The sequence below is a fragment of the Simochromis diagramma genome, unplaced genomic scaffold, assembly GCF_900408965.1.
Source record: "Simochromis diagramma unplaced genomic scaffold, fSimDia1.1 OVJJ01000646.1, whole genome shotgun sequence".
In the NCBI taxonomy this organism is placed as follows: domain Eukaryota; kingdom Metazoa; phylum Chordata; class Actinopteri; order Cichliformes; family Cichlidae; genus Simochromis; species Simochromis diagramma.
In genome coordinates this window covers 6514279-6539671 of record NW_024387279.1, presented here as the reverse complement: position 1 = coordinate 6539671, position 25393 = coordinate 6514279, and the positions used below count along the sequence as shown (strand labels likewise).

The 25393-nt window shown below is 40.8% G+C and overlaps 1 protein-coding gene across 2 annotated transcripts in view; it reads right to left on the bottom strand.

Moving 5' to 3' along the window:
- cdh4 (cadherin 4, type 1, R-cadherin (retinal)) overlaps positions 1 to 14568 on the bottom strand; it is a 214489-nt gene extending 199921 nt beyond the window's left edge. Inside the window, exons 1-2 of one of the 2 annotated variants that reach the window (XM_040002896.1) lie at positions 14231 to 14568; positions 12854 to 12965 (exon numbers count right to left, since the gene is read on the bottom strand). In XM_040002896.1, coding sequence (XP_039858830.1) covers positions 12854 to 12965; positions 14231 to 14284 — 166 coding nt within the window. In that variant the 5' untranslated portion in view covers positions 14285 to 14568. The remainder of the gene's footprint in view (positions 1 to 12853; positions 12966 to 14230) is intronic. The other variant, XM_040002897.1, reaches the window with a different exon arrangement.
- Positions 14569 to 25393: the final 10825 nt, after the last annotated feature.

Sequence of the window (25393 nt, the reverse complement as noted above, 5' to 3'; positions counted from 1 at the left end):
ATAAATGTGAATGGGGCAAAGTTCAAAATCTATTAACAGCACAAAAGAAAAAAAAAATAGCGGTGATTCACAAGCTGCTTTATCAGACATGCAAATCTCACTCTCATAAACCACAGCGCAACCACGTCTCTACATGCACGTGACTCGAATTAGCACTAAAAAGGAAAACCATGTGGCGTCAACAATTTTTGTCTTATTTTTTCAATGATCTTCTTTATACAGCTGTCACACTGAAAACTGGAGAATGAGAACAAGCCAGTCGTTTACTCACTGTCAGAGTAAACAGTTGTGCGGCTTGCTATGTGGATCACATACGACTGCAGTTCAGGCCTTCCTCCGACATCCTCCTCGTACTTCATCTGACATGCTGCAGGGCTGAAGTGGAAGAGGGTCTTGATTTGTTGCCAACATCCACCCTAGCTCTACAATAATGAGCTCTACGGGACCCCGAACCTGACCCGAGCATGTAACGCCATCAGTTAAAAATAACAGCCGTGACCATCGCTGCGGTCAGAGCATCACATGGTACTTCTGTAGTTTAACATAAACTTGGAAAAGCATAACAGCGATGCAAATCGAGCGGTGAATCATAACGCGAAATCAGGAGACCCAGCAGAAAGCCATGGATGGCGCATGTTTATTCATGACAGGTGAGTTATGCGCAGTAGGTCTACAGCCCTGCAGGGCAGGAGAGCTTACTCAAGCAGGACGTTTAACTCTCCGCTTCATAATGATACTTTGAGGGAGCCGTTCAAAGCCTTCCATGTCCTCTGGTCTAGAATTCAGACAGCCAGATTAGAAAGGACAACGGTAACCTGTAGGCTACAAATCACAAGGCGACATGCTTAAGCAGAGACATAAACTGTTGTATGCAAACTACAAGACTGTAATAAATACTGTGCTTTGAACAAACAGGAATATGAACAAACTCCAGTGCAAGACCATATTTCCTTATCTGTGACAGCTCTGACGTGTCATCATTCAGATTAGCCTTGATGTTAAGACTGGTTTGCACAGCTATAAACTTGACACTGGATTTAAATAGCTGCCTGGATGAAACAGCCATCATTCACTTCACCACAGCCCTGTGGTGGCTGTAATCATGATGACACAGTAATATCCGTTTTTCTTTTACCCAGGCTAAATTGCTGTTTGTGGCAATAAGAAGGCTTCTATTCCCAGAGGCCACAGTTAGTCAGAGTGCCTCTTATTGTCTTACTGCTGGGTTGTGGCGCAGAGCACAAACACTGTCACCAACACCACCGGCCCCTCCTCCTCCTCCATCCCTCTCTTCTCTGTTGGTTCTCAGAGCTATTATTTTTATCTGAAAACCTAAACGAGGCTTCAGAGAGAAAAGAGACAAGAGAACGAGAACGAGCGAGGAAGAGAGGCGCACGGAGAGACCGAGCAAAGCGAGAGAGGAAAACTGTGATTCTTCTGAAGCGGTGATCGATGCTACCAGCGTGTGTCTGCAGTGCACGCTGCCAGAAAAAGGGAGGGTTATATTGATTTGCTCCCGCATTTCAATCAAAAAAAGTGGGTTCTCAACCCCAGATTTTCCCTCGTTGCGCCGCAAATTACCAGCCTCTCTAAAAATAAAGCATAAATTGCCTAAAGTCAAACTTAAACATATTGAAACACTACATTTTGTTATGCAGAGACAACTAAAAACATGTTTATGTGCGAGCCTGGGACATTTTTAGCATGACAATGATTTTCCATGTGGATTTCTGACTGCTGAATGCTGGTGGCTTTAAACTGCTCACAGCTTTAAGCCACCAATTGTGTGTGCCTGTCCACATAGCCCACAAACATACATAAAAAATGTGCAAAAAGGTTTATATAAAACAGTAATGAATTGTTCTCCACAGAAGAATAACGAATCCACCTGCATTATTGCTCTGTATAAAAGAAACCATCGGGAAGTCAAAGCACATTTAACATTTCTGCAAACATCTACAGGGACCTCTGCACTAATGAAATAACCTCTGCAGTACTGTACGGGAGTGCGTTCGTTTGTGTATGTGACCTGATCCTTTTGCTTGACGCCGGCTCTAAATATAAATCAGGCACGTAAGTTTTGAGAAATTGGATTCACAAAGGAAGCAGTAATAGCAAGATTAGCTCCCTCAGATTCTGAGAAAGAGGAAATCAGACAGATAGACAGCAGAGATAATGTGTTCACGGAAGGAAAACAAAGTCAGTAATAAAAACAAAGGAAAATATAATTCATCACTGACATTAACACTGGCAATGAGGGCATACAGGATACAGAATCGATTCAGTTCTTTTGTTTGTTCTGGTCAGCAAACCATATTTGCAGATTCATCAGCCTCCCACAATCAAATCTGCATCACAACAGGAAGGAGCATTTCTTCATACTGGGATTTCCAAATCAGCCACTTGAATCAAGGACAGAATAAACTCTTTGAAACATTCTGCCTGCAGAAAGTTCAAATAAATTCTCTATGCTGTGGCAACAACATTATCTTTTCAGCAAATCAAGCCAGTCACAGCTATAGAAGTAGAAGATGCCACAAATTTAGCAGAAACACACCTTGACACTTTGTCTGTATCGTGACTACAAGATTATATGCAAGTGCAAGTAGAAAGGTGTAAAGTTTAAATAAACTTAACCTGAGACAAATACATAGCTGAAGTACAACCCATGAAAAATGTTAGAATAAAAGACAGATGACAGGGAATGTTAAATTAAATGAGAAGAACTATGTGAGGAATAGTTCCCAGCAGTGGGTATTCACAGTAACTGTGCAGGAGCAAATAAGCCTTCACAGAGCCCTCTTTTTAGATCAAAATAGACAGCAAATTGATACAATCAAATCCAAAACGCGTCACCGCCATAGGAAATGTAATTTCCCCCCTTCCTTCCATGATGGAGTCAAGATTTGTGTTTCTATTTTCTTTTACGGTGCCATCGTTTCCCAAACTGTTTCTTTTATGTGCCTCAGAGCCTGGTGAAAAATGGTTTGGATGCTGTATATCTTTTAACTCTGAGGCTAATCTACAGCACGCACACACACATACGCGGTATGTACATCAACTGTGAGTAGCAGCTACGGTGAAGCAGCACTCAACATTAGCGACATTAAAACCACTGACAGTGAGGTGCGTAACACTGAACATCTTGTTATAAAGCGTTCTGCTAGGAAATCTGGAGGGCCATTGGCATTTATGTGGATGTTACTGCCAAAACTATATGTTGTTGCAGACCAAGTTCCCCCACACCACCACCACCATATGCAGATCAGCCACCTCCTCTCAGCAGGACAATGCACCACACCACAGTGCAAAAGCTGCTGAGGAAAACCACAAGTAACCCAAGTCGTCAACCTAACCTTCAAATGTAACAAAACACCAAAGTGATTAAGAGTGAGATACACCAGAATCAGACACCCCACCCCGAAAACCCACACAACCCGCTGCCAAAGTTCCAGTGCCAGACAACACACGACACCACCAAACTATATTAGACAGTTTAACATGATTAAAAATTAGAGCCCAGCTAATTTATCCGAATATTATCAACTAATATTTGCTATTTGAAGATCTGGATTGCATTTCTGACAACTAAAAAAAAAAAAAACTGTAAAAAGTAAAGATTGTAGAAACACCCTTCAACCATGTTATGAGTGTAGATAATGCATAGTTTGTCCACTAGAGGGCGCTCTGCAACCTCCTTTTTCGCAACATGTCTTTGGAGCAGCTGATCAGAGCAGAGTAGGGCGGAACGTAAACGAATCAATAAATAAGTACACATAGCAAATGTCAGGAAATATTGTTTATCGCTGAAACCTGTTTATCAGTATCGGTCGTAAAAATCGAACACTTTCTATTCGAAATGTCACAGCCTGTGTTATTTTAATTTAGTATATTTTACCAAATATGCAAAAAAAAAAAATGTTTTCACATTTGCACAGCAGGTGACAAATTGAATTTTGCAGTCAAAATCACAGTGAAAACTATCCTTCTTTTTAAAAGTAATGAAAAGCAACGAAAGTTGTTAATTAACAGAAAAACGCAGAGAACATTCCTTTCTGGGTGACTGTCAGATTTAGCGCTATAAAACAGGTATGCCTCTCTCACAGTGTGCTGCATATCTCTGTCTTTCCCTCATCCCTCTCCTTTGCTTACTAATGAGCCATGAGATTGACAGCTGGATTACAGGGCTGATTTGTAATCCTTTAATTTCTCCATTTAAGATAATCACCCTCTGGATGGAGCACTGCCTACAAACACACAGACACGCCAGTACACAAAATATACTGTGTGTTTACCCATTAAACAAAAAATGAACCAGAGAATATAGCAAAAACAAGACCATGCGAGTGCCCTGATCAAATATAGATTCCAAGCTGAATTAATCCAAAGGACAAAGTAGAGTGCAAGCCTCTCTCGGGCGAGGGACCTTTTGATATTAGAGTTTGTAGAACAAAGGAATCTTGACAGTGTAGTCTTTTAATTAAGCAAAAACCCCATAGCTTCTGAAATGGCTGTACAGAGCAATACAGACTAGCAGCTTAGAAGGATCTATGCTTTTAGTCTAGCCTGACGTAAATCACTTTGATTGGGCCATGTTCTTCATCTCTTCCAGTGCTTTGGACTGGGGATATGACTGTTGGAGGACATGTGAGGTCAAGTGGCGGCACTAGGTCAAACTTCTTGGCCATAATTCATCAAGAAACTGAGAAGCCATAAGTCACTTTGAGCCCCTGACGCAGGCATGAGAGTGGAGGAGGGGCAAGAAAACAGGGAGGCATGGTTGTCTGCCTACCAGAGAGTTCTGGTTGGTAGACATCAGTAAACACATATTCTAAAACAGCAACTTGATCCATCTATTCGCTTATCCTTTTCAGAGTCGCGGGGGGCACTGGAGCCTATCCCAGCAGTCATAGGGCAAGAGGCAGGGTACACCTGTGTGTTAGCCAGTCTGTCGCAGGGCTAACACACAGGGACAGACAACCATTCGCACTCATATTCACACCTATGGGCAATTTAGATTGTGGGGATAGGTTAATTGAACAAAGTGCATGTTTTTGGACTGTGGGAGGAAGCTGGAGTACCCGGGGAGAACCCACGCAAACACAGGGAGAACATGCAAACTCCACACAGAAAGACCCCGGCCTGATGGTAGAATTGAACTCAGGACCTTCTTGCTGTGAGGCAACAGTGCTAACCACCGTGCCACCGTGCTGCGCTTCAGCAACTTGATGAGGTGATGGAAATGTTATGGTGTCCTTCAAAAGTGCACAAAAAGCTCGTTTGAAAGATGGTGCTTAAGAATGCTGTTTTTCCACCTCCTTCTCCTTCTTCTCTATCTTTCTAACTCTCATCCTCCACTTGATTTCTTGGTGTCCGGGAGAGGCGCTGAATGAGTGCGAAGACTGGCGAATCATCTCCTCTGAACGAGATCCACTCCAGAGTAATTACAGACATACACAATCTCAAAAGTGGCACAGACGACACTAAACATTCAAGCACGACTTCACAGGGGTCAGCTAGAGAATATATGTAGTCTACAGTACGTGAATTTCAGCTTTTTTATTGCCAAGCGGATTTCATTTCTAAGGAGGAAAAGAAAAGAAAGTTTGTCATGACTCAAAGCCAATCACGACTTTGAAAAGGCACAATTTCCGACGGGTAGCAAAAACAGAAAATCGGTTCAAACTGAGCTTTTCCACATTATTTTCAAGCAGACAAGGCTTGCAGTGAGCTCTCACTCCCTTCTTTTCCGACTCGTTGGCTGGGTTAGTGTAGTATTAATTGTAATCACTATTATCTATCCAATAATCCATTGAAATAACACTCAAGTGTTCTTTGTCATGATAATACAAACAAGCATAATAATATGCAAGTAAATAATTTCAGCTAAAGAATCACCGCTTCAATACTGAACACCTGATTTGTATTTAGATGAATGTAAATCCAGCAAGCCCAGAGGGCAGGAGGGGGAAAAAAACCTCAGTAATGAACTGCTACATTCTGGGTTACACTTGCAGCTAAAAGGTGAAACAGAGGTCTCCTAGTGGGATAATGGTTCATTTCTGCCCTGCAACAAAAAGGAGTCTTAATCAAGGCCACAGATCGTTAAAGTGCACTGAGATGCAAAGGGCTAATACACATTGATTGTGAGCGAGGGTGGTCAATTAAAAAGGTTTTCAATAACAAATGCAAATAGGATTCCCAGAAGACAAGGAGATGAGCAATGGAGGTAATGTTCACGTCTTCAGAAAACTACTTTGATAACGTGCGAAAAACCTATTGAGGAGGGTCAAAGTGTAATCTGGAAATAGTTTCTGAGAAATACTTAAAACTTCCCATGAATATTTTTCTGTAAATCTGCCCTTGTCTCAACTCCTGAAATACAGTAGTAAAGTCTCCAGTTCTCCATTCAACGCAGCCTCATTTCTTATCCGTTAATCCCTTGCCAAGGACTTCTTTTTGGCTAACACCATCAGAAGTGCCCAGTTCTTCCTTTTTTCTTTATAATCACTCTATGATTTAACCCACGGCCGCCAGCTCTTTCAGATGCAATCACAGGTCTGATAATATCGTGGTTAGCTCCATTTGAAGGTCGGTATTCAGGGCACAATTAGCTCACCTCTATTTTGTCAGGAAATGTAGATCTACTGCATAACCGCACCAAACAGACTGCACGGTGCTCTTAAAATGCAGCAGGAGTCTAAGGCGTTGGGTTTGTCTCTGACAGCTTATCGCATCTAAACACAAGGAGCTCGAGATGAATCGCGGCCGTCTCTCAGAGGGCATCATACGGGACCGCAATGAAGCTATCTGTGTTGTAATGAAACTCCATGAGAGTAGAGGCCATGACCCAGTGACTAACCACAAGACTAAACAAATAGTAGTATACAGTTAAGAGGGGCACAGTCAAGATCAGCCCACTAGCGCTATTAAAATTCACAAATAGGCCCTAGCGGTGATATTTCTGCCGACAGCCAGTTTCCTATCTATCAAAAGCCCCTTTTTTACTTACTACCTCCGAAGAGAAAATGACTACAAAACAGGATAAAAAGCATTGTGCTGTGGCTTGTCCTTTATCTTGGGTGGTTTGCTTGATGGAATTGGCTCAGCATGTATGTAGGAAGTTTGAGGGATATAGGAGCGTAGCTTGGTTTGGTAAGAAGGCAGGCGAGATAAAGAGAAATGATGTGGCTCATCTTCTGTACCTGTATTCTATCAGCTCGCCACAGACTGCAGGTCCTGGCTGCAGAGATGAAAGACTCTCCGGAGGACAAGAGAGACGTTCGTGAGTCAGAAGGAAAATGGCATTCCGCTTATCAAATGCCTGGAAACATAATCCCCCCACCCCCACCCCCCACCCCCCACACACACACCACTCCCCCGACTCACCCCCAGTTCTTGGGTCTGGACGTACTTATGAAAGCCCTGTCACTTTGGATAGTGGGTTAGGAGTCAGAAGTTCTCCACGCTAGAGTAAACGCTGAGCTGGCTGTTTCAAAGCAGATATGGCTCCTTGCCAGATTTTCCTGCTGTAGTCTAATTGGGGTCATGTTACAAGCCATTCTGTATGTGTAACTTTTAGAGATGGAATTAAACAACAGGAAATCCATGCTGAAAGCGTACAGCTGATGAAGGCAGAATCCTCCTTAAATTAATCTTTTAGATTAAAGGACGGTGTGTTTAATTTTTCTCCTGTACGCACCGCAAGACCCAAATTTAAATTAAAAACCCAAGGATGAAGGAACCAAGGAAAGATATCTTATTGTGGATTATATTTTTTCATAACCGAGTTCATCTCCGAGTTCATCGTCTAGGGGAAGTGAAAACATGGCAATGACATTATAAAGCGCACGTCTATCCTGATGTTTTTATCCCACAAACAGTGAGTTTTCATCACTGTGCTTTTATTTTTCCTTTGCCCACAATAAAGTGGTTTTCCTCAGTGTGAGGCTTAAAAATATGATTTTTTGGAATCTACTGAATCAATCAAATCTTGCCAACACAGGGAGAAATATGTGGTGTTCACTGTGCTGCTGGAATGGCAAAAGTCATCACTATTGTCTTTTCAAGTATGCTCTCACAGTGACTTAAAGAGACAGCGTCCTGACCGAACCGTATTTCAAATCAATTTCTTTTGTGCTGAGACCACATCCCCCTTGTGCGTGTTCCTAGGTGACTGGTCCGGCTCTTGGAGCGGGGTGATGGTTTACACAGTGATGTGCAATCACTGGAATATTTCTTTTCACGGCTTATCTGCCCACAGTGGGAATTTGCACGGACCACGACTCCGGGCCTGCCTGTCTGCTCGCCTGTGTGCCACTGCCTTCCCCTCCAATCCCGACCCTGCCTCAGATAAAACTATCCACGGGAGCATGGGATGATTTATTCAGCACAACTTTGCGGCAGCGCAGAGATTTGTGATTTAGTTAAACAAAGGTCTTCTGTGGTCAACCTCAAAGCAATAACAGCCTTTTTAACCTATTCAGCCAGTGAAAAATGTTTTAAGAGGACACTGAATGATGCATTGCACTTCTACAATGACCTTTCAGTACTTGAGCAGACATTTCACTTTACCTACAGTACTGTGCAAAAGTCTGGAGGCACCCGTCATTTCTTCATACTTTGCTTCCGAGGAGCCAGACTTTCTTGTCATATTTTAAAGTGGTCTTGAGTAATAGCTCTCCAGGCTTTCTGAAGGTCTTTCAAATTTTTCCTTAGGGCATTGGCTGCTTTTTTGCTCATTCTCAGTCCAGTCCTTGTACCTGACCATTTTCAGAGGATTTTGTTTGTTTGTTATTTTAAAGCCACTTAAGACTGAAATATGAATCCTTTATGAATTCATTAAAAAAAAAAAACCCTAAACTCACGGGATTTGTGCACACATAGCAAACAAGTTGGCAAAGAACCAGTTTTAAATTGCGTCATCAGGCACTTTGCAAAACTGAAAATCAGTGGCCACAGGTCTTATGGAGTGATGAATTCAAATTTGGAATTTCTGAATTTTTGTCATTGTGCATGGAGGAGGTCAGGAGAGACGTAAACAGTGAGGATCTACAGCCATCTGTAAAAAACTGTGGAGGCTCTCTTATGTTTTGGGGTTACATTTCAGCGAGTGGTTATGTGGATCTTTTCAAAATTAAAGGAGTTCAGAACACATAAAAGTAAGGTCAGGTTTTGATCCACCATGCAATACCATCTAGAAAACATCTGACAGGCAATGGACTCAATAAGATTTCAACAAGATAATGATCCCAAGCAAACAGTCATGAATCAGCTTCCCCTGAGTCCAGATCTCAACATTATTGAAGCAGTGTGGGATCATCTCAACAGAGAACAGAACAAACAGCTGCAAACATCCAAAGAAGAGGTTTGAGTGTTCATCAAGAAGCCTGGAGACCTACTCCTGAAGACTACATCAAAGGAGAGGGATGGCTCGGGACTTTTGCATTGTACTGTACAGGAGGAAGTACAGAAAAGCTGCAAGGATATTAAACCATACCAATAATAACTGCTGATAAGTTTTAATGGCAGAATGTGTTTAGAGAGTGTCTATTGGTTTCTATTTTTTCAAATCCAGAAAAAAAAAACATGCACTTTACTGATTCATTCTCATTCCCAACATAATAATCATCACCAATAAAGATAAATCTGAGATATCATAGCATTAAGAAATGAAGGGTTTTACTGCAATACAAAATATTATTATACCTTCTTTATTTGTGAATATTCCAGTTTTACCTCTGCAGGACTCTGAAAAAGAGTGAGGAGGAAACATGACACTCCTGAAGACTCTCTGTGAGATATAGGGTGATGCCAAATAGATTCCTATAAAGAAAGGGTTACACAATCCTTTGTGGCTTGAGAAAACTCCCCTCCCTCATGGACTCTTAAAGCATCCAATGCAGATAGAATTGCAGCTCGGAGTCCCCTGATAGGCTATGGCTTAAAGGCATTAAATGTGAACTCTGCTGAACTGCCAGTTCAAGTGTGGCTACCTCACTCAACCTTTACTCTGTGTTATTTCTTTAATCCTCACAAATAAAACAGACTACATGTGCGTACAGATGAGTGAAACATTAACAGAGCGTAAGATGTTCTAGGACAGTGTTGGGTCATGAGATGCTGCCCTCTCTTGAAAAGGTGGAAACCCCACCAGACCATAAACTCCAATGTGTGTGTGTTTGTTTTGACAAAGGTGGGAGACAGCGCTGTCTAACATGTTGGTCCGATATCTGGTGATCACTTAGGTTGCGATCTGTTTTTGCCAATCCCACAGAATATGATATATCCCTCACACCCTATGTATGGTGTCATTTTCATTCTGGAAGAGAGCACACTGTTTCTTCACAGGATAAACGTTATCACCCTGAATATCTTTGTATTGATTAGCATTGGCCCTGCAAGGGGACAAGCGGATCCAAATCTTTAAAAAAAAAAAAAAAAAAAAAAAAAAAAATTAAAAACGCTACAATTTATATTTTTGTTGGTCTATACTGAAATAGATTTTTAAAAATCAGTGGGTCCCTTGGAGGTAGCCCATTCATTTTAATTACTGCATGTGTGCAATTCAAAACTGTCAACAGTAACAGAAAGTGTAACAGGACACCAGTTTGGACATTTAAGCAAACGCTGCGGGTCTTGGTCATAAATGGCCACATGCATGCATCTACAATATAGAGAAAAACATTTCAAAAGTCTTAAATAAATGCAGTTTGTTGTTAATGAATTTGACAGGAAAATACTGTGTAGCCCTGCCAAACTACCCACGCACCATCAAAACAATAAACTACAAGAAAGACAACTCCCCCTGCAACCTCAGCATGAAAGGAGGTGAGGCGCACATATTGTTCAGTGACTGGAAACAGAAGCCTGGTTCACACTGCACCTGCTGGGCCAAAGCTTTTTGGTCCTTCCCTCAACTGCTCACTGTCCATCTCTCCAGGGAGACAGCAGCCACACAGACCTCAGTAGTCCAGCAACCCCCATAGCCAGCTCTTGAGCATCCCAGCCCCTCCTTTAATTTCATTCTACCTCCATTCATTTTTTTTTATTTTTTTTATTGTTAAGTGACAGATTCAGGTTATACATATTGTGGCATTATTATTAAAGACTTCCTCCCACGTTGTGTCCCACTGTATAGAATGCAAACCTTAAGTAACGCTAGCCAATTCACATTAGGCGGTGCATGAGAACTTAAGCAGCTGCAGCTATATCCTTTTGAATGGCAGTTTTGAGGAAGACAATATGGTTCTCAGATTGATTTTTACCAAGAACAAACGCAGACAGACAGTGAGAGACGGAGACTCGAAGCAAAGGCAATATGGATCAAAGCCGGAGCTGACGCACCACGTAAGATACATCAAACTAATGCAGCTGAGCGTTGCTGTGACATTTCCTCGAATTCAAGCGTCAGCTAATATGTACACCAGGCCGAATCGCATGCATGTAACACCCCCACGCCCCGAGACACCCACAAGCATAAAGGAGGAATCGACATACAATATCTGTCTGGATACAAATCACTCTCCGTTAATACTGCTTGGGTCAGTGAGGATGCCTGAGCCCATTTCTAAACAGGCTGAAACCTTGAGCCCTGAGCCCCTTCAGGCAAACTGGCTCCCCACTGACCAGCTGCACTGTCCTTGTCAGCTACCTAAATAACAAAATAACCTCCAGAATAATTCAGTTGTTTTCCTTGCAGTCAGAAAATGCTCGAACAGCTGTTACAATGAGAATGTCATTTCCTCCTGGCAAATAGCATTTCACATAACAATAGACAAATATTCGGCTATAAAGGCAAAGTGTCAGGGGAGAGGTAAGCTTATTGTACACTGCTGTTGAGCTGTTACCCACAAGTATGAATAACAGTGATGTAAGTTGCAACGGGTGAGAAAAAAAGAGAAGAAAATGTGAAACAACCTAAATATTGGGCCCAATTTAAAAACCAACTCCCTGAACTCTCATAGCAGAAACTTGGTGCAGCTTCGCAATGCTCAAAATACCAAAGTAATATAACTTCACGGCCTCCTCTCTTCTCGTCTTGGGGGTAATTTCATCATCTAGAATTTTTGAAGTTCTGTTTTATAGAAGCACATCCAGCAAATGTCAAAGGTGCTGTTTATCTGTCAGTTATGCAAATTGGGACACAGGAATATGGCTGTGGGGGATTCATTTCCAATATGGTTAGGATGCACCAGCAAACAGAAGAGACACACTGAAGAAAAAGCAGCATCCTTTAAATGGCAGGAGATGAACTTCTGTAGATTCAGTACACTGCCTCCACTGAAGAGAAATGGAGCGAGCAACAACAGAATTGAATTCCTCTAAAAAACAGAAAGAAAAAAAAAGGACGGAAAAGATATTACAATGAAAAGTGGAAAGAAAAGAAGAAAGTTTGGAGCATTCCAGCTGCAACGTGCAGAAAGGGGAAGAAGCTATTTAGATTATTTTGCTCTGTGATCTCGCTGCTCAGTCAATCAAACAAAGAACAAATGTGTTGTTTTTACTACAGCAGTGTAAAGCAATTGTTCATTTATCAATACGCCGTCACACCACATGGAAACTCTTGAACAGAATGCGTTACACACACACAGTCATCATTTTTAATGGCATGGCGAGTTTTTTTTCCCCCAAGCCTTCTGCTTAATTATAAAATGATATCCCTGTGCTCGAGATGGGTTTCTTAGGTTGCCCAGGCAAGTTTGCGTTGTCGGAAGTCATAATATATTCCTTCTACCACTCGCAAAAGTATACGCAAACCTACTCATTCGATCACACTAGTCAGGAACACATCTGGGCCAAGAAGAGAAACTATCATCAGACGGTAAATGAGATCCAGCAGCGGCAGGCTTACCTTTGAGAATGCTCTGGCCGTGCAGTAAGTCTCTTGAGACAATCACCGTGTAGAAGTTCTGGGAGAAGCCTGGTCTGCAGAGGGGCTTGAGGGGCTGGCCTGCCTTACTCCCCTGAGGAATAAAACAAGGCAGCCTGTTAAGATTGGCAAATTGACTTGCAGCCACCAGGGTCACAAGCTGATCTCACGGCCTCTTTGAGTTGATATTGAATCTCACAGTCTCTCTTGCCACAGTGAATGATTTGTTTCAGACTACAGCACGTTGAAATTCAGACCGTCACAGTGTGGAAATCTAACTCTGGAGCTGCAGGCACCTGCTTAGATTCACTGTAAAGATACATCAAGCTTCACGGGAGATACTTAGATTAGGAATTAAAGGGAAAAAAATTACTTTAATCCATCTTTACCTACTCTATCGTCTACATAGGATTTAGAGAAGCAAGAGTATAAGAGATGGACTACACCCTGAATGCGTGACACACTATTTCAAGGACCATAATCATCATGATTAAGGCAATAATGTGATCCACACATTCTGAATATAATGAAACTCAAAGAAAAGTAATATAAGTGGCAGGACTAATGAGCATTAGAAAGATGGTGAGAATGACTAGCTGGAAATGTTCAAACATGCAATATATACATTGCACGCTGACTGAAGTCTGTGCGCATGTGTGAAAGCCAAGTGCATTTAAATATATAGCTGACATACAGACATAGCCGTAGGCTCACGTTATCCAGAGGGAGGAAGAATGCACTCCCAGGGATGCACCTTATTCATCGCACCATCAATGCTACTCTAAAGAAATTATACTGCGCTCCCCCCACCCCTAACTCGGCTTTGCTATCAGCACACCTCAACAAAACCCCATAATAATAAGTACATCATTTGACTGAGTTTGGATATTTAAAAAAAATATCTAAGCTATTTATACAGTTGCTCATTTGCCTCTTGAATCGAAGTCCGTAATTAGGCGCTAAAACCTTAACTCAAAACAAAAGAAGACATTAGAGCGCGTAAACGTGCGTAAACGAAGTTGATCGCAGCAAGCAGCACGAGAAGCCCCTCTGGAAACCACTGTCCTCTGCAATAATGCACTGCAGTTTATGTGGACGACAGGATGTGGAGGCAAGCGAAGAGTTATCAGTGACTTTTCCACTGCAGTGAGAGCCGACATAATTACCAACTTCAAATGGGCCACACGGGATTCTGTTACACAAATCGTGTTGCCATCATAGCGCAAAAGCTGATCCGTTAACGGCCACTTTCGAGCGCCCCTGCAGCGCGCTGCAAAAACCGAAGTAAGCACTACAGCAGTGCAGCACTTCCACCGTACTGTTAGGGCGACTATACGTGTAGAAATTAACTCATCTTACCGAGGATGCGCCCACAAGTAAGGTGCACGCCAAGATGACGCAGCCAGCGTTCATCTTTGCAAAACCCGCGTGTTGGTGGGGGGTAAAAAGAGGAAAAGATTAGTCTTCTTCGCCAAATACACCTCAGTAATTCCCGGAGCGCTGTCTTCCGCTTCTCCACTGCTGAGTGAGACGCCGACCGTACTTGTCTGGCGCAAAAGTGCCGCTGAGACAGAGATGCTGCGCTCCGTCCGGAGGAAGCCGGTGCCCATTGGATAACAGCGTCACTACAACCCCTCCTACCGCACGGCGGAGCAGGCAAGGCGGTGTGCACCGTCTTTGCTCCGAATGACTCTGTGTGATGATGCCCCGTGCCACTTCTGGGATCTATTGGTAGAAAAATGCATTTTCCAGCCAATTTAGATTCATTTTTTTTTTTAAACTTCAGATGGAGCAAAAGCGGTTCTGGCTGTGTGAGTGACAACCAACCATCCGAGCCCTTTCTTATGTCCATCAGCTAACTGGAGTCTATTTCACACACCACTTACCCCCTCTGCCCCTGATCCACAGTATAAGTATAGCAAGAGCCCCCGAGATATTAGCTTTTTATTAAAGCAGCTGTGATAGGCCACTGCGGGATAAGACTTTGATTGTGAGTGAAAGGTTCAAATAAATAGTACAATGAATCAGGAGCCTCTGTGATCACCTACAGGAAATATGTCTATAAGTCTATAAATCATTTCCAGTTATAGGTCTTCATATTTTATTTTATTTTTTTAAAGGGTGACTACTTTAGCCTAATGACCATGTTCCATAATAATAATTTGCAACAAAATAAAATTTGGCATCAGGATTAAATGTCTCACTCCATTTTGGGAGCTTATGTTATTAATAAAGTTTAGAATTTACATACAGTATAATAAACTTATACATATTTAGCTTTTGTGCCGAAGTCAAAAAATGCAGGAGAAATGACTTAACTGCACCTTTAAGTGCTTTAACTGGTTTAATAATGTTGACATTTCCAAAGCCTCACGTCGGTGCCTCAATTTCCATATCTGAGAGGTCATGACAATTTAATCTCATCAAAAGGAATAGGACAGTATTGCAGTGTCAATCAACACAGCCCCTGTCCCTGCCATTCATTTTCATACTCCTTCATTTTCATACTCCTTCCGTATTGAGAAAAACCTGGTCTCTGAACAGGTTTTTTTTCTTCTTCTTCTTCTTCGGTTTCTTTCCTTTAAATGGTATCTTCAAAACAAACTGCTTGAGGCTGATAATTAGGAAGTACTCCTAGTGTAGTTGACTACAGCTCAGTTGGTGTTTCTGTCCAGAGGGCAGGATTTTGTAAGGTCAGAGATATGAGAAGTACACTCCACTCATCTCTCTTCGGGGTATTGTGCTTATGCTTTTATTATACTCTGGAAATCTTGGCAGAGGAACTGTATGACAAGGATTTAAACTTACACCCTGTGCAATAAACAGCAAGTCTTACTTGTAAAAAAACAACAACAAAAAAAACCAAATCATAGAAGGTCCTCCAGGGAAAAAGACTTTTTTCCCCTGTAGTCTGAGAAGTTTCCCTTCATTCAGATGGCTGACGAGGCTACATGTCGACACTTAAACCTAATTAGTCAAACACAGCACTGTTCATAACGTGACCATGGCCCGACCGTGCGACTGCCCCTCAGAATGACGCAGTAAGGAAGATCACATCCATCCTTCGGCTCAGATTATCTTACTTATGGCTCTACAAAGCACTAATTTTCAATCTGCCTCTGTGGCATTAGCACAGATACATCCATGAAATTACTGTTTTGGTGAATTAGGACCCTTAAGACGTGCACGACTGATTCTCCTCACAGTGAATTCCTCATGGCTTGAAGGTACCCCTGCCAGTTTTGGGAGGTGAGGAAATTATTTCTTTCAAGTATGGAGCATTTGCCTAATAAAAATACCATCTGGGCATTTGAAGTGAATTGGTTTAAGGCCGTGCTGAATTATTAAACAAATCTCACAAAATGGGTCCCCGCTCTTTTTTACAGTAGGAACACCTCGCAGTAGACAAACTCTGCTTTCCATTTGTTATTTCATGAATTGCTTTTCTCCCCCAGCGCAGTCATTTGTGACGGGTTACATTTATATGCAAACGTTCGGCCTGCCCTCAGTTGATTTTAAGAGGTGACAAGACGTATATACAGACCTTGCAGCAAAAAAACAAACACTGGGAAATTAAATCCCATCTGCGGCATTTGCAAAAGTTTGGCTCTCGTTTCGCTGTAAAATTCTTAGAGGTTTATTATCTCATTAGGCCTTAATTGATGAATTAGGACTTGAAAGGAAAGTGAAGAATTGTCAGCTTTTGGCAGGTCCAAAGCTGGTAAGTTCTGACTCTTTAAATCTTGTGGCAACACTTAACAGCCATGGGATCCTCTGAACAACTGAGGATCTGAAAATGAGGCTAATTGATGCCTACAAAGCAGAGGAGGTCTATGAAAAGATTTCAAAGTGCTCCCAGCTTGAAATTTTCACTGTCCAAAATGTCATTAAGATACGGCAGTTTTGTGATATCTGCTGCAGGCGGGTGGTGATGGTGGGTGGATTATTTTCATGAAATAATAAAAATCAGCGCAGCAACATTTGAACAAAGTCTCATTTTAATGTATGTTTGCTGCAGGGTTTGTATTGCTTCTTTCCCTTTTCAAAAATCAACATAATACTCTATGTCATCTGCCAGCCCACTCTCACAGCAAAAGTGTGAAGTAGTAATTCGCACTGGTCTGCGGCACAAAATGTAATGTTTCTCACAACAAAGGCTGTAAATTTGTGAGATGGCTACCTACATTTTTTGGGAAGATCAGTGCATGTATGGCATTATCAACAAGGCGAAATGGAAATTAGGCTTGACTAATAACCAAAACTATGATTTTTCCCCAAAGCTGATGAAATCGTCTTAAACATTGGACTGAACCAAAGAACAAGTGAAAATGAAAAGAAAAGAAAAAGAGAAAAGAAAAGAACCTTTTATTGTGCCACATGAGAACATACATCAGTTTCCTATGGGCTTATGTTTCTTAAAGAACGGTCATATGACAGTAAATGGTCCTTAAATGGCACATTTCTACTCAATGTGGGTACCTAAACCACTTTTCTTTGTACGAGCTTCATTTAGCAATTCACACACACTCATATGCCTAAGCACTAACGTTCACACTCTCACACAGCTATATCAGGGGCAACTTGGGGTTCAGTATCGTGCCCAGGGATGCTTTGACACGCAGGTTGGAAGAGCCAGGAATCAAACCACCCACCTTCCAATTAGCAGATGCCTCATGCTACATCCTGAGCCACAGCACAGGTCAAGATTAAATAACTCCCAAACTCTGAGGACCAGTACACCAGCTTTCAAACATCTTTCTGTGAGACTGAGTTGATTATCTCTCCTCTAGTGTCTCTCTCTCGTGGCTTTCTCTTACCACAAGCCAAATGCTCTACGAGACAATACTTCCACTCAAATTTAATTTTAAGAACTGCACATTTAAAGCAACACAGTTATTTTCTGTTTTTTTTTTCTCGCATTTATCACTGAGGCACAAAATTTGTAAGGGCTCATTGGGAATTTAATGATCCTGCCTGCATAAATTAGGACCAACTAGTACATGATCGTATCTGACACCACTAAAAATAATTAGGAAGAAATTTAATCCACTCAAGATTCATTTTGCTGATACAGCTGATCAGATTTTACTATCTGTAAAGACTACAGTTACACACAGCATGCGTTCTATACAAAAGGTTCCCATCATGTACAGATGTCTGTCAATTCACCCACTGGTGGAAGATGTTACAAAAGGTTTTACAGCTTATATGTCTTGATCCTTGAACCCAGAGGACAGACAGTTTAGTGGTTTGGCCCCGAGTGAAGAACTAAGAATTACTTTGTGTAAATGTTTTAAGACTGTAGTTTACAGTATACAATTTATATATATCTTGTTCTTAATCAGTAACATTAACAGCTGTCAAATTGTCATGCAGTGTTACAATGTGTCAATTCAAACACATACGTTGGCCATAGTTGCTACTGCATCATTTGTGATGGGCCAGCCAGCTGCCAGTTATAATTACCTACTAGAAGGGCCTGGCGCGACCTCCACTATAAGCCTACATATTCACACAGTAGAAAAGCATTCATGCCTACGCAATTCACAGGGATGCCACTGATCTTGCAACAAATGCTGTCAGCTTTGGGGAAGCAGTGAAACTTTCCTCTTGCTGACCAAAGAGAAAACTTCACAGACATTCCCCGAGTTATGTGACAACCCGGTAAAAATCAACAAACCCTTCAGATTAATTAACACTTTCACAAAGAGGAGAGAATAGCATTTCAAAAATGTGTTATGGCATGACGCCTTTCTAAAATATTTGGAGGGTTTTCAGGAAAACAATGTTGCAGCTGCTGGCAGTGTGTATCTAATAATGGCTCTTGAATAATTTTAGTGTGCAGAATATTGTCGAGAGGTTATTATTTTGTTCTACACTCTGTGCAATTGCGCTGAGTTTAGGTTGTTGTGTGTAATCCGCACAATATCAGTGGAACATACTATATAACATCAGCAGAGGAAATATTAAATAAACTTTGGCGTCTACGTTGTTAGGTGTTTTGAAAACAACACTATATAGTGAACAGGATGCTGTAACAATAACTTATTCCCTGAAGATTCGAGGCTGGTGGATTTTTCTGTACACGGATATCAAATTGATGGACAGCAAGAAAATGAAACGCGGCCGAGATAGGCAAGCTTCATTAAAATGTAATCCGTTCTGTATGACAAAAAAAAAAAAATCACCCGTACAGAATTTTTAGGAGATTTTCAAATTGGAAGCAGGAATCGATGTTTTGTTTTTACGTGCTGCTCTTGAATGAATGAAATATTGATATGTGCAGAACAGAGACATCTGAAGATCACAGGAAGCAGATGATCAATCAGTAAAACAATGTCGGGAATGCCTGCACAACACCTTAAAGCAAGCAGAAGATGGAAAATGAATATAAAGTCTCTTCATGAGATCTGTCTCCACAGGGGCTTTACTATAGATTTCAAACATTAAGGAGACATCCACAAAAAATGGGTTAGTTTGTCAACACAATGCTACGGGCTACTCTCAATATTTAACACAAGACACGAGCCCCTGCAGATGCCTGTATCGCTAACCTTTTGACTGCCATTTCATTATATGCTACGATTGCTTGATAGGTGCGCAGAGAGCGGTCCGATGGTGATGGATGACAGTGGATGTCATTTGATTTTCATTTGAACCGGAACATCAGAATTTACTCCACCTAATTAACCTCTCTGTCTGTTTCCACTTGGCAGACTTCCACTGTGATGTGAAGGAGGAGTGGAACCTCTGCACCGGCGTGCCCATAATATGTTTCACCTTATATATTTATATTTACGCAGAATTTTATCTAATTAAGATTTGTTAAAGTCTAAGAAAGTTTATAGTTACTGTTTTTTTTTTTAATTGCTTATGTTATTTGTGTATATTTTCATGCAGAAATGCAATTATGTTTCCTGCCAGTAAAGTCATGTAGTATGAAAAGCTTAATTTATGTACCGCTTACTAGTTGTAGGGAGGTGGTCGGGATGGAGACCAGAGTTCATGTCCTGATTCTCGTATTTCAAAGAAATCAAATCACTACTTTTTCAGCTAATTGAAATAACTGAAAATATGTTGCAGATGTTGCGATGCAAGAATGGATGTTATTGGGAAGACAAAATAAATGAGTGTGATATAATCAGTATTTACATTTTACTTGTGTAACAATATGTAACAATAACATTTTATTTAAGCCTCTGCAGCAGGGTGAGACTTTAAGATGCTATTTTCTTTTAGGTGAAATTATATACACCTACAAATATTGGTGAGCCTGGTTCTGCCAGAGGTTTCTTGCTGTTAAAAGAGAGTTTTTCCTTCCCGCTTTCACCAAGTGAATTAAAAAGATCTTATATCTTAATCTTTATTGTTAATAAAAGTACATGAAATATAATGAGATTAAGTGCCTCCCTTACTGTGACAGTCATTCACACAAAACACCATTGCACGTAACATATAACACTTTTTGCATGAGAACACCGCCACATGTGTGGCATTACTGCACATATAAATAATATAAAATGCCTTGAGGCGTATTCAAAATGTAATTGTCTTGAAAAGCACAGTGGCGCAAGGCTTAGCACTGTTGCTTCACAGCAAGAGTTTGACTCCCCCACCTGGCTGAGGTCTTTCTGTGAGGAGTTTGCATGTTCTCCATGTGTCTTTGTGGTTTCCCCCCACTGTCCAAAGACATGCAGTTAGTGGAGTGAGGTTAAATTATGATTCTAGATTGCGAATAGCCACGAATGGTTGTTTGCACTGCAACAGGTTGGTAACCTGAGGGGTTTGTTTCTTAACAAAGCGGAGCCATTGATGTGTCACTAGTGATACAGTGCAATGTTAAGTCGGAGTTGGTGGGGCTGCTCTGACTGTAGGAACTGGAAACCAGACTAGATGTGGTGATTCAGTTGGAAATTCTGAATCATTCAAATTCATTCAAAGCAGTATATAGTTCTTTCACCAGCTGTTTCTATATATATGTTCTCTGTATATCTGTATATGTAGACAATGCTCTGTGTGCTGTGCAACGGCACTGCTTAGAAATAGTCTAAGGATGCAAGTTGAGTTCTTTCCAACTCTACACTTTTATTTTTTCACATTTAAATGCGAACGTTTAACTTGAGTAGCTCCATAGCGTAGTGGTTTACACATTTGCTTATCAAGCAAAGGTCACTGGTTCAACTGGAGCTGATAACACAAATCCCCTTGGGGTGTTGTGTCAGAAAGGTCATCTGTTGTAAAACTCTGCCAAAATAAACATGCAGCACTTCCTGTTGTGGTGACCCTTTGTGGAAAGCGAGCAGTTGAAAGTAGCTTCCAGTGTTAACTCTAGGTTTCAGAAAGTATGCTGACTCAGTAGCCAAGGTTTTAGTACTTGAAGAGTTTCCATTTTCTGCTGGACAATAACTTTTGAAGAGACTTCAGCATCATGCAGTGAGCAGTCCATGTAAATGGCTCTTGTGTAACAGTGAGTTATCTTTTCATTAGCTTTATTTATTTATTTATTTAAGTAAACAATAAAAGGCTGATGGAGGAAGTCTTGGCCTCAGTGTACTTATCTTGGAGTCCTGGCTAGATAGGCCCAGATTTTTGTCCTTTGCCTCCTGACGACAGGTCAGCAGATTAGCTGATTCAGTTCCAGACTGAACAGACACCGATTTGCTGATCTGTTGAAAGGCTCAATGTGTTGAATGTATTGTACCCTGGAAATATAAGGTGCATCACTGCCGTGTGCATGTGTGCACATTAATATTTCAATGTTTAAAATGTTTGTTGAAAGCTGATGTACTCTCAAGAGCTTCTAATTACTCTTATTACACGCAGCACAGTTACATTAAACCAATTCATACTTGCTTAAGCAACCAAAAAAAAATTGCAAGCACAGCTTTTACATGACTGCATTGTGTATTACTGCAGAACGAGAGGGAGGGGGGATTAATTAATAAAAAAGCAATCTTGAGGGAGGGTATATTCAATAACGGCAGCCACGCAAGTTCAAACTGTCTTCGAGAAAGAAAAAAAAATACAATAACACATAAAACTGTTATGTGAATAATTCAGGAGCAGAATGCATAAATAGTGGATTAGGGTTGATTTAATTATGTCTGTGTGAAAGCACAGCCTAGCGTTAAGCAAACAAACACAGGCAACTGGAATGAAGCAGTTCAGCACCCAAGTGGCAAGGCCTTGCAAAGGAGCCAAAAGCAGGCGTCTGAGATCAAACACAACCAGCAGCATTTAACCGGGGCCAGACAAAGACAGGTACAATAGACTCTACTCCTCTTTTCATTGCTGTGTAGACAATTGCTTGTGATTCTCTTGCAAAGAGTGTATCCAACATCATTTCATGGGAAGATTGTTGTATTGTTTGCTTCACAGCCCTGTCCTCGTATTCTCATTTACACGCATCAGGTGATATTTATTTTCACTTTGACAGAAAATGAGTATACAATGCTGTGTTAGGCATACAGTATGCCACAGTTCCCCTGAAAACCTTTATAATGTCATTTCTATAAATGCTGAGTTCAATGTATGCATGCAAGCTGTACATATTTCCAACATTCTTTGTCTGGTAGGGAATGCAGTCGGCACGTGCTCCTTTATTGATTTGCTATAAGGAAATATTAGAAAAGGCATATGAATAAGTGCATTATCATAGAAATAAGTCTGCGAGGCGCAATCTAGTCACAACATTAACATCTTCATGAGCAGCCGTGATCTTCAGACTAAAATCGATCACATCGCATCATTCAGAGCTGATATCCTGCGATACTGATAAGACTGTAGTTCATTTATGAGTGGCAAAGGGATGAATGAGAGCAGATGTAGTCAACCCGAGAGGGATATGGGAAGGAATGTGAAGTGATTGCAGAGTTATTTTCTGGGCAATGGAAGCCCATATGAGAAGCCAACAGTAAGCTCTATCTACATGGGCTGAATGGCTGATTGAGTTCAGGTGGAAGAATGGGACTTGGCAGCGAGGCAGGGAACACCCCTTTCATCCCCAGCCATCCACTTTCATTACAACACACCTCTGAAACCACCAGCACATAATCACACCTATAGTCTGATGGAGGGTGGGGGGGTTGCTCAGGGTTGCTACTATTTACAAGAACAACCAAAGATGTAAAAGTTTGACTATTTGATTTATGCTAATGTGGCTTCACTTTCACTGCTGTCCTTGAGTTCCATTTTTCATTTGCTGTGCTGCCAGTGTTGCCTTCTTTGTAGAAACCACATTCCATTTGCAAATGTTGAAATTAATGAATTCGTTGTGTCAAGTGCTGTCAGCATTTTCCATTGGCAAGATGCTTAAAACTCTATATGGGTGTCATACATCTTGTCCTATTAGAATGTGCTCTGCCCTCTGTATCTCCTTCCAGGTGGCGATATGAAGTATTGACTGTTCTCATCTGGGTCTGAAGCCCCCACCTCCCATTAAAACTGCCACCCCTGCACCTCATCTGCTATCAAAATGCTGGTGCAGCAAAGCAGGGAGAGAAAAGAAGGCGAAAGAAGCAGGGGAGAGCAGACAGAGAGGCGTGCAAGAGAAAACTACAGATGTCAGTGAGGAAACAAATTATTTGTAACACTAAATTATGCGTTTTGCTATTAGAGCAAAAAGACCTATTATAAATGCGAGAATAGAAAAATGCAGAAATAGAAAGCAACTGCCAAACAAGGACAAAAACTTAGAAATGTGTCTAAGAAAACAAAAACTGTCTTCAGCAGTTCCAATGTGAATCTGAAGAGTTCTGGCACCGATTGTGACAAGACAGCTGATTGTGCAGTAAGTGGTAATTATACACCCCAGTCTGCGGTCTACTGCTGAGTGACAAATAGTTTTCTTACCATCTCTAAAGCTCAGAAGGGAAGTGCCAGCGGTGAGCTTGAGACTGTACGGCCATTCTGTGAGAAAAAAAAAATCATGCTCAGTCTGTCATTAAGATGTTCTTAGTACAGTAAATTCTGCAGTAGGGACAAAGGAAGTTGTTAGCAGCTCTGAGCCAATTATCCACGCCCCAGCATTGTTTCCAATAGAAAATTAAAGGGGACAAAGGTAAAACTCCTGAGGGATGCTCAGCGAAGATGACAGGATATAAACTCATAAAAAGCAGCTTAGGGCACAAAAAGATAAGTCTGAATAGAGCATAAAAAGAAAAGTTGCTGTACATCAAACCCATCTTTCTTGAGAAAAGAGGATAAAGGCAAAAAGCACAGTTAGCTTCAATTCCATGTCAAAGCTTTTCAGCTTAATACACAAAAAATGAAAGTGCTCTGAGTGCTCCAGGAGAGTAGATGGCGCTATATAAGAATCAGTCCATTTCCATTTTTATATATAAACTTCCCAAACAGGGATAATTTAACATGAATATTAAAATTTGAGTTTATAAAATGATTACATTGTACTAAAATTAATAACTTATAATTATAGTTATTAGTTATTAAAAAACTTCTGACATGGGCAAAATGAGTCTTTGTCTCAGCATCCAGGATAATACGAGACAGCATTTTTACTGATAAAACTAAACTAAGTAATGGACTTTACTGCTTTACTTTCAATATCGTTCTGAAGCAGAGCAGTCAGTCAGCTGAAACACATCAGTGCACACGTTGGGTTCAGTTAATTATGTGTATTAGAAGAAAAAGAATCCCAATTTTACATACATACATAAAATCTGTGGAGATCAGCTATTAAATAATAACCTCTCACACACATTTGCATAAAATTCTCAATAAAACAATGAAGTGCTAGTCAAAACATTTCCACAGCATACATGCCTGTACTATTTTCACTTATTCTAGCAGATGATATGTTTGGAAGAGCTAGGATGGATATTGCAGGTCACAAATCATAAAGATTGCTCATTGAAAAGGGTCAAATTTGAAAGACTGACAACTAGCTACTAATTAGTTTCAAGATAATTCTGACAGTATCCTTGCACGGCAGATCTAAATTATTGAGCTGTAGGCCTTCTTTTTTCTTTTTGAGTAGGCTGTGGTTTCAAGAGATCAACGTGTGCATACATCAGCAGCACCGACAAGCAAAATATTTCCTTGCACAAAGAAAGGTCTGCAATTTAATTAAAAACTACTATAGATGTAAACAGTAGGCGTATGAGAGCTATAATATGACAAATTATATGGTCTGTTCTGAATATGACAGCGTGCAAATGATCAGCTGATGACAATAAAGCCTTTCTCTGGTGCACTGTGCATGAATATCAAATAGACGATCAAAAATAGCCACTCACTGACATTCAAATCAATTTATAATTTTTATGTAACATGATTTTTTTTTTGTTTGATATTCTGTTTTTCTCCATTAAAATGAAACTACCATAAAAATTAGACTGTTTATAATTATTTCTCTGACTGTAAATACTGGAGATACTAGTAAAGGAGAACAGAATATTAACATGGACAACTCATAGCATTTTTAGCATTTTTCATTTAACCGGAGTTTGCTGATATTCTAAAATATCACACTGCAGACACACATTCATGTTACGCTGTTGCTTA